This window comes from Vipera ursinii (assembly GCF_947247035.1).
Source record: "Vipera ursinii genome assembly, chromosome: 2".
NCBI lineage: Eukaryota > Metazoa > Chordata > Lepidosauria > Squamata > Viperidae > Vipera > Vipera ursinii.
In genome coordinates, this window is record NC_139513.1 from 277,461,573 (window position 1) to 277,476,951 (window position 15,379).

Below are 15,379 nucleotides of genomic sequence, written 5' to 3' on the forward strand. Positions count from 1 at the left end.
AAGCACTTTTAAAAATTACTACTCAATTAGAGATGAGGCAGCATCTCAAACCCACCATCAGGCTATACCAATGAACTACTCTGAGGAAAAAGGATCTCTGGATTACGTTATTTTCCATACAGGTAGTCCTTGACTTACAACAGAGGTCCCCAATCTTTTGGGCACCAGGGACCGGTTCCGTGGAGAGGTTTTTCCATGGACCGGAGGGTACAGTATGTGGTTTTGTGTGCTGCCTGCATCCCACAGATGGGGCTTTGCTTGTTTGTGCGGCCCGGTTGCTGGCATGCCACAGCCCGGTACTAGTCAGTAGGTGAAAATTCATTTGCTCACGTAAGCTTTTAATTCTAGATGAATCTGCTATTATCCCTTGTTGCCTTGATTTTTAATATGACAATTCCACATTTTAAAATCCTATTTTGTAGCTAATTTGGAAGTCACAATGAAAAACATCCTCACACTATCTAATAGTCTGCTGAGGAAAACATACCACAGTGTTAAAAGGAAGCGTGAAGGAGTGAGCTTTGGTATGGCTTATCTTTTCATCCAGAGATTAGCTTCAAGATTATACTCCTGCTTCCGTTACATCTTGATTAATCCCTACATTTAAATGTATGATGTCCTTATCTGGCTTATTTTATTTATTTTATTTTATTTCACAGACATTATAATCAGCAGCTTTTTCCAAAAGGAGCAAGAGGTTTCCTAAGATATTTTATTAGAAATGTTTTTACTACCTTGTTTTACAATCTAGTTCACCTGGGTGCAGTTAGTGCAAAGAATTGTCTATGTCTCTGAATTACACAGAAATTTTGATCTCCTTTTCATCTTGCAAAGTGTCAGTGAAAGGCTACCAATCAGATCTAACATTTTTGTTCCAAGCAGGCCCCCAAACCAAGAATGATACATAGTGATACTTCCAACCTGAGTTCTTTAGTTTCCACACCTATAGACAGAATCTTGCCAGACTGAAGACTACTGTATCTGCATCTACCATACACTCTTAGAACTATTAGGGAGGAGTTGTCTTCACCCTCTTTCTCTCACACAAAATATCGCTACATTGCATCACATATACAAATCTGTTACATGCAATTCTCCCATATACAATTATGTATAACTAATAGTCTAGTCCAAGGGTAGGCAACCTTGGCTCTTTTATGACTCGTGGACTTCAACTCCCAGAATTCCTGAGTCAGCTGACTCAGGAATTCTGGGAGTTGAAGTCCACGAGTCATAAAAGAGACAACCTTGCCTACCCCTGGTCTAGTCCAATGTTTCTCAACCTTGGCCACTTGAAGATGTATAAACTTCAACTTCCAGAATTCCCCAGCCAGAGGTGAAGTCCACACATACTCAGGTGGCCAAGGTTGAGAAACACTGAGCTAGTCCATTCCTCAAATCAACTCCCCTGATTTTGGATTCAGAGAACCAGCCTCTAGGAGAGACAGAGATGCAAGTTGGATAAGCAATGCTTCACAAGCATTACTTCTCCAACAGGCAAAGAGAAAGGCTAAGAATAAGTGAGCTAACTGGTCACATACATACACCAACCTGTCTCCATTTTACTGTAAAGGAATAAGTGGAGAACATTTCTCATCCTCCTGCCTGAATGTTCTGCTAAATAACCTCAAAGCCCTGAAGAGAATCATGGTATAATGGAAGTCAAGTACAGCTAAAGGAATGGTACCAGTACATAACTTCTCTAATAAAACAACTTCATGGAAAATAAAGTAGCACTTTAAAATGTGCTCTGATGGTGATTTACTAACCTTCGGCCCATAGAAAGCTCCATCTCCAGGGTTCAGTTCCCATTTCTCACCAAACTCATTCAGGCTATTTTCAAGTTGCTAGTGGAAAATGATATGCCAAGTATTAATGGATTTGTTCTAAGCAAAATTATTTGTGGTTTCTCTTCTTCACAACACAGATGTTAGAGGAGTTTACTTCTTACTTTTATGACTCTGTGTGTGTGTGTGTGTGTGTTTGTGTCTCCAAGTCAGTGTTAACCCTGGTGACTAGCTTATTTCTATTATAGTTTTCTAGCTGTTTGAGTCTCAAGAAGTTGGCAATATATAAAACTCTGTATCAGTAAATACGATGTTCACCTAGCTAGGTTGAAACATCAGAGTGCTATCTTATTATCTGGAAACTTTTTTCCTTCCAATCTCAGAACCCGTTAAATTGGATTAAAAATAGGCTGAGCATCAGCTAGTTACATTCTTAATATGTGCTTTTAGACTGAACTTAACTTATAAGTGTGAGCCACTAAAATTATTTTGCCTGGCAATAGATTCTGCAGCCTGGATTTACTACCTTATGTAGGAGAAAATCTACAGTAGACCGAAGTCCATGGACACCTACGGTCGTCTATGTTAGCCAAAGAACAGAAGAAATCACCTCCATGCTACAGTTAACAAAATTATATGCCTTTTAATAAAAGTCAGTCCAAAAAGTTGTGCCAGACTTATTTTTATTTATTTTTATTTTAATTCCATTTATATCCCGCCCTCCTCCGAAGACTCAGGGCGGCTTACAAGCTTAGCAGTAGCCTTCATTCTATGTATATGCCTGCTTATTAGGGCTTTCACACACACACACACCCCAAGCGGCATTATTACAAAGTCAGCTTAATTGCCCCCAACAATCTGGGTCCTCATTTTACCTACCTCGGAAGGATGGAAGGCTGAGTCAACCTTGAGCCTGGTGGGATGCGAACCTGCACTAATTGCAGGCAGCTGGTGTTACTTAAGACTTATCCAGTTCATGGGGTCCATTTTAGACCCCTAAATTTTGTCCCCCCTCAACCCTCATGCTAAGAGCTCCTTCCTTCCCTGCTGCCTCTAATCTATATAGAACTTGTGCATCTAATGTTATAGAAAAAAAATCACATTAAAAAATGTATTCTTTTTTCATCCTCTCTGAGAAGAGTTGAGGACAACAGGGGCTCCAGATTCAGTACAATTTAACCCCCAAACTACTAAGTGGAAATTATATATTTGGATACAGCTTCCTTAGACTCATTTAGGTAAAGGTAAAGGTTCCCCCGCACATGCGTGCTAGTCGTTTCCGACTCTAGGGGCCGGTGCTCATCTCCGTTTCAAAGCTGAAGAGCCAGCGCTTGTCCGAGGACGTCTCCGTGGTCATGTGGCCGGCATGACTAGACGCCAAAGGCGCACGGAACGCTGTTACCTTCCCACCGTAGTGGTCCCTATTTTTCTACTTGCATTTTTACATGCTTTCGAACTGCTAGGTGGGCAGAAGCTGGGACGAGTAACAGGCGCTCACTCTGTTACGCAGCACTCGGGATTCGACCCGCCAAACTGCCAACCTTCTGATCGACAAGCTCAGCGTCCTAACCCACTGAGCCACCGCGTCCCTTAGACTCATTTACTTGGGCCCATTTACTTCATTATTGTAGGAAATAAATGAATAAACCACAACATTTCAGAGACAAATACCTTTTCAGCTTGATTCCACACTTCAATATCTCCAAGGAACTTTTCAGGACGGGTAGAGAGGTGAAGTTTGAAGGAAAAACCAAAGATGTCATAGACGGTGCGCAAGAATTCAAGGCAACTGTTAATCTCCCCTTCAATCTGTCCATGAAACAAAAAGACCCAATGCGATCAATAATGTTTTGTTTTTAACGAAATGAATTTCCTTAAATAACCCTGGATCATTTCCCACCTGCTCCATGGCACAAAATATGTGAGCATCATCTTGCTGGAAACGCCTCACTCGGGTGAGACCGGTCAGCGTCCCAGACAGTTCGTTACGGTGCAGAACTCCAAAGTCAGCCAGGCGCAAAGGTAGCTCCCTCCATGATCTTGGCCGATGGTCAAACATAAGACTGAAGAAAGTAAGACAAATAGTTGGCACCTGACCGGGATTTATTTATTTATTTTTATTTTTATTCCATTTATATCCCGCCCTTCTCCGAAGACTCAGAGCGGCTTACAAGCTTAGCAGTAGCCTTCATTCTATGTATATGCCTGCTTATTAGGGCTTTCACACACACCCCAAGCGGCATTATTACAAAGTCAGCTTAATTGCCCCCAACAATCTGGGTCCTCATTTTACCTACCTCGGAAGGATGGAAGGCTGAGTCAGCCTTGAGCCTGGTGGGACGTGAACCTGCACTAATTGCAGGCAGCTGGTGTTACTTAAGGAGGCATTAGCCCACTGCTCCACCAAGGCTCTTGTATGATGACATTACTGTGAGAATAGCCATATGAAGAATTAAAAACAGACTTGAAAAGCAGATGCTGAAAGCTTTTCTACAAATCTAGCAGTTTTCCCCAACCAGACATTTTCCAAAGAAGGATAGGACTATCATTTCAGGATTTCCAGCCCAGCAGAGAAGGACCTTTCGTCATTGTTTCTAGCTGCAACGTTTGGCCCGAAGACCCCGCTTGCTTTTTGAGTGGTACTCAGCCATTCTCTAAAAACACAGGATGGATTAAGACAAAGCCTAAGTTGGAAAAACCTGAGCTGAAATGTAATTCTTTAAATAATGAGCATGGTTTAGCCTTGTGGTTTTGATACTCCCTCTCTCTCCTCTTACATTAAACGTTTCGATTTTGGGTTGGCTTTTTGAAGGGTTGTGAAACTATGCCAAAGCTTTGTGAAAAGAGAAGGTGAGAAGATTTCAGGACCAGTTTGCATCTCTGTTTTAAGAGTCTCAGATCTACCTGAACTGCCTAATAAGCTGGCATTGCAACTAAAATTCAAATAAAGAATTGTAATGTGAAGAGTAGCTTTGGAGAGTGCCAGTATAATGTTGCAGGCAGTCTATAGGTAGACAGTGCTTTGGTGTGGGGCTGAGTGCCCATGTTGCACTTCTCAGTGCCTCCTTACAGAAACTGCACTACTTCCTAAGTTTACATAGTAGTTGTACAATTCCATGAAAATATACCCTTGAATTAAGGATAATTAAGGCTTAATTCAAGTGCTTTAGAATGGGTGTGGGCATACTGTCACCGCCTCCTTAATTCAAGCACGTAATTTCTTACTGTTCACACCCAGGAAATCTCTTAGATGTTTGAAAGAGGTGCAGACAGGTGTGGCATACTTGCCCATGGCTGCTCTTTTCCACTTTGGATTTGAAACATTGCACATCCCCATGGTGAATCTACAGCATAGTAGTGATTGTTGACAGATGTAGTACAGGTAGTCCTCAATTTACAACCATTTTTTTAGCAACATCATATAAGTGACTTTTGCACACTTATGATGATTGCAGCATCCTTGGGGTCCCTGATTCAGGTACTTGGCAACTGGCATGATCAGTTACGACAGCTGACCTGTCCTAAGGTCATGTGATCGCCATGTGTAATCTTCCCAGCTAGTGGGGGGGGGGAAGCTAGATTCACTGAATGACCATATGATTCACTTAACAACTGTAGTGATTCATTTAACAGCTATGGCAAAAAAAGATCATAAAATAGAGCACAACTCACTGGATAACTGCCTTGCTTAGCAATGGAAATTTTGGGTTCAACTGTAGTTGTAAATCAAGGTTTATCTGTACTGCACATCATTCCTACATCATGTAGTAATTGGACAAGGCATGCAACTACAGGTAGTCCTTGCTTAGCAACCACAACTGGGACTGGGAACTGTTGCTAATCATTGTGGTCATTAGTCAGATTATCACATGACCACAACATATTTATGATCTCACTTCCACTGCAGTTGTTAAACAAGACATCATGTGACCACCACTTCCAAGATTTTACTGCTAGCTACTCCATTGACTCTGTTTGCGGGAAGCCCGTTGTGAAGTACACAAATGGTGTTCACATGACTGCAGAATACTGCGATGGTTGTAAATGCGTCAGTGGCAAAGTGCCTGAATCTTGAGCATGTGACCACAGGAACGCTGTAGTGGTCATAAGTGTGAGGACCAGTTGTAAAGTTAATTTGCTGTTGTAATTTCAAACAATCGCTAAACAGGACAGACATTAAGCAAAGTCTTTCTGTAATTTACTTCAGTATTCAAAACTAAATCCTGACCTTAGTTTAAAACCTCCTCTCCTTTCTTCCCCAAATTCTTCCTTCTTGAATCTCTGCTGTCCTCACTCATCTTACTAACAGATTCTCAAAATGTTAGCTTTATCTTTCCCACCTATATTATATTGTGTTTGTGGCAATCTATACGCAGATTTACAAACCCAAAACTGGGATCTTCCCTTGTGTTGACAGTTTTGTGTTTTCCAAAAGTATTAGACAGAAGGGAAGCAGCTAGCCAAGCACAGCACCACAGAAGGAGACACAGTACAAGTTTGCCTAAACCAGACATGTCAAACACAAGGCCCAGGGGCCAGATGCGGCCCGCGAAGTGGTTTCATGTGGCCCGCGAAGCCATCCTGGAAACAGTGAGGGAACGGCCCCCTCTGCCTTGGCCCTGGCCCAGAGACCCTCCTTCTGCCAGAGACCCTCAGATCTGTCCCACTCCTGCCCAGGCCCCCATAGGCACCTTGATGCGTAGGCCATACGCACTCTAACCACGCCCACCCAGTAGGCCACGCCCACCCTGGCCACACCCACCCGGCCCCCTGAGGGCAACCACAATGCTGATGCGGCCCTCAATGAAATTGAGTTTGACACCCCTGGCCTAAACAGACTTGGGTCAGTTACTAAATTGACTGCAGCCACAGAAATGAAGCATTGCCTTATGCCGGGCTTCGGTGAAAAATATCTGCAAGCCTATTCCAAAAATAGGTCGTAAATTCTAGACCAAAATAAGAGTAGAATGGAAAAAAGAACACTAAAAGTCAGTACAAATCTAATACCAGTGTCCAGGACAGTTCATGGGCTTCAAAGCGAAAGTCTCCTTTTCCACCTCAAAGGAAAACATGTTGTCACTGTAATGCTGCCAATGGCCAGAGGTCACCCAAAGCTTGCTGTTGTAGACGTTGGGAGACACAACTTCTTGGAAGCCTCGTTTCCGATACTCGCTCTGAAAAATCAAATCTAAGAGTCAGAGACACATTTAGCAGAAAGAATCATATACGGGTAGTCCTCGACTTGCGACGAGCCCAACATTTTCGTTGCCAAGTGAGACAATTGTTAGTTTTGTCCCATGTTATGACCTTTCTTGCTACAATTGTAAGTGAATCACTGAAGTTAAGTTACGGTAGTAACCCAGTTGTTAAGTGAATCTAGCTTCCCCACTGACTTTGCTTATCAGAAGGGCGCAAACGTTGATCATATGACCCCGGGACACTCCATTCGTCATAAATATGAGCCAGTTGCCAAGCATCCAAATTTTGATCATGTGACCATGAGGATGCTGCACTGATCACAAGTGTGAAAAACGGTCATAAGTTACTTTTTTCCTTGCTATTGTAATGTCACTAAACAAATGAGTTGTAAGTCGAGGACTATCTGTGCTTAGTTAAGCAATTTTCTCCTAACCACTGCAGATAGTCTTCATTACCGTGAATAATCCATAGTCATTAACATATGAAAGAATTGTGTATTCTTTTATTATGAACAATGAGCCATACTCAGAATTAAAACAAATATACAAGTAGTCCTTGCTTACCAACTATATCATTTAGCGACTATTTAAAAAATATTAAAAAAAAATTGACCAAACCTTTGATTATGCTTGTCACAGCATCCCATAGTCACATGATCACTATCCGCTTGTGTCAGGATAATAATAGCTAAACAGCTTATGTAAAGAAGTGGATGATGCAATGATAGGATGATGCAATATTAGGAATGACTCAGCAGGGTCTGTGTCTGTGCCTTTAAGACAGGGCTTTTCAACCTTTTCACCCATTGTACCACTTTTAGGATATGGCAACATCCGAGTACCACCAGTCGCCCTAGCACGGTGTCAAAAACTTGATGACCAAAAAAAGAAAAAAAAGATGAAATACAGGTAGTCCTCGACTTACAACAGTTCGCTTAGTGACTGTTCAAAGTTACAATGGCACTGAAAAAAGTGCCCCCCAAGCCACAGCCGAGCAAGACACCTGCCTGCCTGCCCGGCGACGCTCTTCCTCCTGTCCCGAGGTTTTCATTGTTGTGAGCATTTCTGTTGAAGATTAGCAGCAGGGGTGGGGGGGGTCTTTGGTTTTTATTCCCCCCCCATCTGTTGGGTGGTTGCAGCAGGTTTTGGTCACTTCACATGACCCTGGGACACTGTGACTGTCATAAATATGAATCAGTTGCCAAACATCTCAATGTACATCACAAGACCCTGGAGATGCTACAACATTCCAGCTGATTGGTGCTTCTTCTGGGCTCAGCAGACACGCCGGGATCAGCACCGAGCGAGCTCCGGCTGGAGCCTGGTGCTGATCCTGGCGCTTCCACTGAGCCCTGACAGCCCTGCAGCTCCAGCCATCTCTCGCTCAGGCTTGTGCGGTGCTGCCATCAGTTCAGCTCATTCCCCTCCCCTGCAACCACTTTTCTAGGATGGTTGCATACCTCCTGCCAGGTGCCAATGTACCACAGGTGGTACCCGTACCACTGATTGAAAAGCCCTGCTTTAAGAGGCTGAGTATAAAAGGGGAGTTTTTTATTGGAGTTTTTCTCTCTCCTCCGTTTGACTGCTGTAATTGCTGTGTATTGGAGTTTGCTGTTTCACCACGTGTATGTATTTTATTTCTAGTGTATATTTGTAGACATAGTGTAATATAAACCACCATTTAATTGCAAACCACTGTGTATTGCAGGGGTGTCAAACTCAATTTCATTGAGGGCCACATCAGCATTGCAGTTGCCCTCAGGGGCCTGGGTGGGTGTGACCTGGGTGGGCGTGGCCTACGGGGTGGGCGTGGCTAAAGTGCTTATGGCCTACTGGGTGGGCGTGGCCAGCTCTACATCGTTCGCATCAAGGGTGCCTATGGGGGCCTGGGCAGGAGTGGGACAGATCTGAGGGTCTCTGGCAGAAGGAGGGTCTCTGGGCCAGGGCCAAGGCAGCGGGGGCCGTCTGCGGGCCGGATCTGGCCCCCGGGCCTTGTGTTTGACATGTCTGGTGTATTGCATTTACTCCTGGGTTACCTCAGCGCAATAAGACTGTGTATGTTCTGACAGCTTGCTTTATAACCAGTTTTGTTTTGCTTAAGGGCGAAAAGGAAAGTCACATCAGAAGCCTGATGTGGTCACATGATTTTCTGCTTTGTGATTGGAGCACTTAATAACAGAATTGCTATCCGTTGTGATCACTAAGTGAGGACTTATCTGTACTATGGCGATCAGGGATGCATTCTTTGATCACATGTCTTTGCTACTGCTACAGTAAATTTGGCCACGGTGTTAATTCACCAGCTTCACCTTTCTATACTTTTTCTTGCCTACCTCTGATTTCTTTCACTTCTCCCCACTCTCCCTTCAAACCATTTTTATCACATCCATGCTTTGGATCAGACACAGACCTTCTCAAAAAGGTTTTTCCATACATGGAATAGTTCATGCACGGAATATTTTGCATATTCATGATAATCACATATTCTGACAGTTCAGCAAATATTACCAAGAATAATTAGACAGCTACCAGCTCTGTTCTATAATCATCAGGAGTAATAAAACATGCTGGCTAGGGAATTCTGGAAGCTGAAGTCAACACATCTTCAAGTTGCCCCAGTTGGGAAATAGTGGTTTGGCTAGACATTTAATCGGCTCCAAATTAATAGAAACGTATTGAATAAATGAGTGAATTCTATTGGTCACAAGCTGCCAATTGTCAAGATATTAGAGTTGCTTGCCAGAGCACTGCAGACTTGTACATTTTGTGATCTATCAAGTCAAATGTCTTCTAGACCAGTTCAGGCTTATGAAATAGCCTACAACCGTGGTGGCGAACGTATGGCACGGGTGCCACAGGTGGCACGCAGAGCCCTCTCTGTGGGCACGCATGCGTTCGCCCCAGTCCTAGGCCTTCAGCTGGGTTTTATAAAACCTTTTCGCTTTAGGCCTCCGCTACCGTGTACAAAAGAAAAAAGGTTCAATCAATCCATTTCAACTTCTCGTGGGAAAAAAATAAATTCTCGCAAAGTTGGAATTGATGGACTGAACTTTTTAGTCCCACCTAGTCTGCCTTTACCACTGCAGCCACGCCCACCCAAAGGGCCACGCCCACCTGGCACCTGATGATACATAAGTGGGTTTTGGGTTGCAGTTTGGGCACTCGGTCTCTAAAAGGTTTGCCATCACTGGCCTACAAGGATTTTTTCCTGCCTTTGGGAGGGAATACAGGAGGCAACTTATGTTCTTTACCTGTTGAGTGAATTGTGATGTTAGCCAGAAGCTGAACAGATCTATTCTATAAATACCTTGACCAAGGTAGCACAATTATCATAAGGCTGTACATTGTGTAGAAACTGTAATGCAGTCAGGGTCATTTCTGCTGCAGCAAGAGGGCACCCAATCTTCTATATGAAGAACTGAAGCAAGGACTGCTGCTGACATCACAGAGACGAATTGCTATGACTTACCCTGATATATTCTATCAGTGTGTTATAGATGTAAGCGCCCTTTGGAAGGAAGAAACAGCTACCCGGACTGAGTTCATGGAAGAAAAATAGTTCTTGATCCTATGGGATAAAAAAAAAAGTTTTCCTATCTATTTCCTTCTCCGTACCATAGGTACTGCTGGAGAATATTCAGAAGGATATTCAGATCATGTTTAACACTTACTTACTTGATAATAAAAGACTCTGGGGTTCCCACAAACTATTAAGACCAAGTGCATCAGAAATAATAAAATGTAATTAAGGAACAAGTAAAACCTTTCGCCGTGGCCTCAAAACACTCCTTTTCCACCTGGCTGACCTGGACTGACAGGGATTTTAATTATGTTTTTAATTTTTAACTCTAATTTTTAATTTATTTTAATTTTAATTTTAATTGATTGTACAGAGGCCTTTAATTTTAATTTTATCTTAACTTCTGTATTTATTGTATGTTATTGTTGTTAGCTGCCCTGAGTCCTTCGGGAGATAGGGCGGCATATAAGTCCCAAAAATAAATAAATAAATAAATAAATAAATAAATAAATAAATAAATAAATAAATAAATAAATAAATAAATAATAAAACCACTTAAAATCTCTTAAACCAGAAATAAAGTTGACAGCATCCCCAATACTAACACTAAGTAAAGGTAAAGGTTCCCCCACACATGCGTGCTAGTTGTTTCCAACTCTAGGGGCCGGTGCTCATCTCCGTTTCAAAGCAGAAGAGCCAGCATTTGTCCAAGGACATCTTCCGTGGTCATGTGGCCGGCATGACCAGACGCCAAAGGCGCACGGAACGCTGTTACCTTCCCACCGCAGTGGTCCCTATTTTTCTACTTGCATGTTTACGTGCTTTCGAACTGCTAGGTTGGCAGAAGCTGGAACGAGTAACAGGTGCTCACTCTGCTACGCGGCACTCGGGATTCGACCCGCCAAACTGCAGACCTTCTGATTGACCAGCTCAGCGTCCTAACCCACTGAGCCACCGCGTACTAACACACTATGCCCTAAAACCAAGTCTTGCAGCCTGACTGAAAGGGATATGATTTCTTTAAAGAATATTCCCTCTCTTTCTCCAAAATCTTCCCCAAAAAGAAGTGATTGGAGACCAGGCAGAAGTTACTCAACACAGCTAGACTGAGAGATGACTGCTTCAGATGGAGCCGCATTATGGCTTTCTTCAAAGCTGCAGGCACAACCTCCTCGCTTGAAAAAGCATTCCTCACTTCTCGACCCTCCTCCCTGATGGTCTGAAGCAGCCAGCAGAAGCAAAGATCCAGCCCACGTTACTAAAAACCCGTTTTAAGCTTAAAAAAAAAATCTCAGATAGTTTTGCAAGATGTCACATTAAGGGAGCCTGATTGATAACCCAGGTTTTCAAGTACACACAGCTTTCGGTCTGAGAACAGAAAATAAAAATTAACTTCAAATTATATTTCAACAAAGATGAAGAAAGAGAGCTCACTGCAATTATAAAGATTCATGCAAGAAAAATGCAGGATATGCATCTTTTCCCCCTCTCTGCAACAATCATAATATGCACTCCTGGTTTTATAGAATCTGCCTTCTGATATGCTATTATTTTATGTAGAAAGAAGAATGAGAAATGGGTTTTTTAAAAGAAGCATGTGCACTATTTGAGCAGGACGCAGTTAAATCTCACTGACAAAAAGCTCTTAACATATGCAGAGACACAGTGTCTTGTGCAAACCGATCCCAAATTTCTCTTCACATGCCCAAGCGAATGAGAAATTTCTCTTACCCGTCCAATTTTCCTGTGATCCCGGTTCTTTGCCTCTTCTTGGAACTTTTCCCATTCTTTCAGCATTTTTGCATCAGGGAAGGAGATACCATAAACTCTTTGCAAGGTTTCCATATCAGACTTCCCTTCCCAATAAGTAGAAGAATTCTGGAGTTGTAGAAAAGATTCAACAACAAATAGTGTTATTAGAGAGCAACTTTGAGTAATTACTGACATTCAAAGGAAACCAATGCTGCATATTCAGTCTATCTTTGAGCATATGCATTTGTTACAATTCAGAAATAATTTAGGATATCTTATGATGTGCAAATCTAACTCTTAAATAACATTTTGATGGAAGGGAACATGAAGACATGTAAATTACAGCAATAAACACAGCTACCAATTCTGAAAGAACTGTGGGAGGAGTTTGACAAATATTTTAAAATAAAGTTTTTTTTATTACAGCTACAATAAACAAAGATGACAAAGGGTCTCAATTTATTCTCATACAAAACCTGCTGATTTAAATGAAACCAAAGTATTCCCAGGTGTTTTAACGGTTTAATTGCTCTTCTTCATTTCAGTAAGAGAGAACTTCTAAAACCATTTTTGCACTGCAGCGATTTCAAACTAAATGCCAGTGATTTTACTAAGTTTAAAATCAATACATCTTTCCATGGAAATGGGAGTTTTGACTCCAACCATGACTCTTGTCGTGAGAATCTAGCCACATATATTATAATCACAGGATGAAATTTAATATCTTACCTTATGTATTTTTAAGGCTTTTATTTTCCCAGTATGTCTGACATGGGGACCTCTACAAAGATCAATCAAAGGGCCACACCTAAAAGATAATGAAATGGTTCAGTTGCTTAAAATTGTGTCATAAACACACACTTATTTTTACTAAAAGGAAAGTGAATGTGCAGCAACCAGCCTCTAATAGTATCAAGACTGACATAAACTAAAACAGTAGATTGCTGCAGATCAGGGTTTCTTTGGAACTGCACCCTCCTGCCCACAAAAGGTAAAATGGTCAGTCAATATCTTGAGGGATTACAGCAGGGTTTCTCAATAGCTTTAAGACATTGTGGACTTCAAACTTCAGAATTCCCATGGATAGATGGCTGTGGAATTCTGGGAGTTGAGGTCGACACATCTTAAAGTTACTATGATTGCAAAACACCAGATTAAGGTATGTAATGGAGATAAATTGTTTAAATTGGCCATATTCTATATTGTGGTGTTGTGACTGGCTAGACAACTCCATGTTAGATATTTTGTGAAAGGGCCTATAACACACTCTCCAAATTACAGGTGGGACAATTTTGTCTAAAACTGAGGACTCTACAGTTAGTAATAGAAAATTCAGTCTAGATGGATGTTTGCCTTTTGTTTTACCTGTATACAGTCGTAGTTGGAGTGGTGACTTTTTCATTTAAGATCCGACACTTGAATTTATTGTACTGTTTGAAAAGACAATTTAAAAAATCTATAAAATCAATGTTAATTTTGAGGTACAATTTCTTGTGCCTGTAATTTGATGTTGAAACTAACATTATTCTATTTACCCGTAAGAAACGTATTTCTCTGTTCTTTGAAAAATAGCCTAATGAAGGCTAGCTCTTCATGCATCTGTGCTTTCCACAAAACTTCCACTATGAATTTAATCATGCAATTCTTCATACTAATGTATTCCAAAGGCCAGGAAACCATCAAGATTAATGTCTCGTAATCCTATGAGACAGCATTACAGGGGTAGTTCTCATACCACTGTAATGGAGCCTGTCAATTATGGTCATTTGTCGTAGCAAATGTAAAGAGGGCTTTTGCTACAGTTTGCTATGAGTTTTGCTAAAAACTGGAGGTGCTGGTTTTCAGCAAAACTATCATAGAACGTGGTCACATGACTGTAGCACATTGCAAAACAGTTGTAAATGCAGCCATACTGCAAGTGCCCAAATTTCGGCCACATGACTACAGACGGAGCCTGACCATCTGAACGTCAAATCCGGGTCATAAGTCCCCCTTTTTGGGTTGATCATACCTTTAAACGGTTGCTAAGCATGCTGCTATCCAAGTAGTTGCAACTATCAAACTAGGAGGTTGTAAGCAATAATTATTGTCCAAAGTTTCCTAGTGCAAGCCATTTCAGAACTCTGGAAATGAAGGGGATGTACATACATGTACATACAATACCATACAGTAGTGATGCATAGACGTTCATTAAGGGGAAAGTTCACTAAGGGGAAAGACAGAATTCTGACCGTTATTTCCCACTTAGATCTCTGCAGCTTTCTTGTAAAAACAAGTCTGGTGTTTACATTTAATTTCAAATCATCAAGCCATTCAAGGTCTGCAAGGTGAGGTTTCTATATTTGATGGGAAAGGAAGACTTATAAGCCAGTAAAGCAGGGTTTTCCAACCGTGGCAACTTTTAAGACACATGGCCTTCAACTTCACGGCTGGGTGGAGAATTCTGGGAGTTGAAGTCCACACATTTTAAAGTTGCCCAGGTGGGAAAACCTGCAATAAAGGAAGGCCTATTTGCAGACATGACATCCCACACTCAATGTGATGTCTGAATAATTGAAATAATGTAATAGTTTAAACAGAGAAAAATAATGGATTCAACTGGTCTCTGGTGACACTCTAGGTTACAAAAACTGGCATGCTAAAGACATCAACTGAATCAGAAAAAGTAGTCAAAATGTCATACAATTAGAGAAGTTGTTTCAAAAATAATTAAATACTCCTGTAGTATATAAATGAGAGCATATTTTAGTGTCTACCTTAAACATTTCAAGTAAAGTTTCCTTCTTAATTTCTAGTCGCTCAAAAAGTTGTTTCTCTTTCGTGATTTTCTTGCACAAGGCTTCAATGGCAGGGAAGTCATTGCTAGAGACACCCCTAAAAAAAATAAAGATGTATCAACATCAATTGTACTTATTGTTGTGACTTTTTTTTTGCTTCTTATACAGTCATCACTGAAAGCAAACTGCCAGATCAAGAGGGTTGCCCTACACCAGGGGTAGGTAGCCTTGGCTCTTTTATGACTCATGGACTTCAACTCCCAGAATTCCATGAATCACAAAAGAGCCAAGGTTGCCTACCCCTGCCCTACACCAAAGAAGGAAGTACAAAGAAAATCATATTAG

At 41.5% G+C, this 15,379-nt stretch overlaps 1 protein-coding gene across 1 annotated transcript in view; it reads right to left on the reverse strand.

Annotated features, from left to right (window-relative positions):
- The window catches only part of TARS1 (threonyl-tRNA synthetase 1), a 37,508-nt gene that overhangs the window by 11,028 nt on the left and 11,101 nt on the right, over positions 1-15,379 (reverse strand). The window contains exons 6-14 of the mRNA XM_083352018.1: positions 15,014-15,131; positions 13,623-13,687; positions 12,987-13,065; positions 12,237-12,383; positions 10,455-10,553; positions 6,795-6,961; positions 3,688-3,850; positions 3,459-3,596; positions 1,770-1,847 (exon numbers count right to left, since the gene is read on the reverse strand). Coding sequence (XP_083208144.1) covers positions 1,770-1,847; positions 3,459-3,596; positions 3,688-3,850; positions 6,795-6,961; positions 10,455-10,553; positions 12,237-12,383; positions 12,987-13,065; positions 13,623-13,687; positions 15,014-15,131 — 1,054 coding nt within the window. The remainder of the gene's footprint in view (positions 1-1,769; positions 1,848-3,458; positions 3,597-3,687; positions 3,851-6,794; positions 6,962-10,454; positions 10,554-12,236; positions 12,384-12,986; positions 13,066-13,622; positions 13,688-15,013; positions 15,132-15,379) is intronic.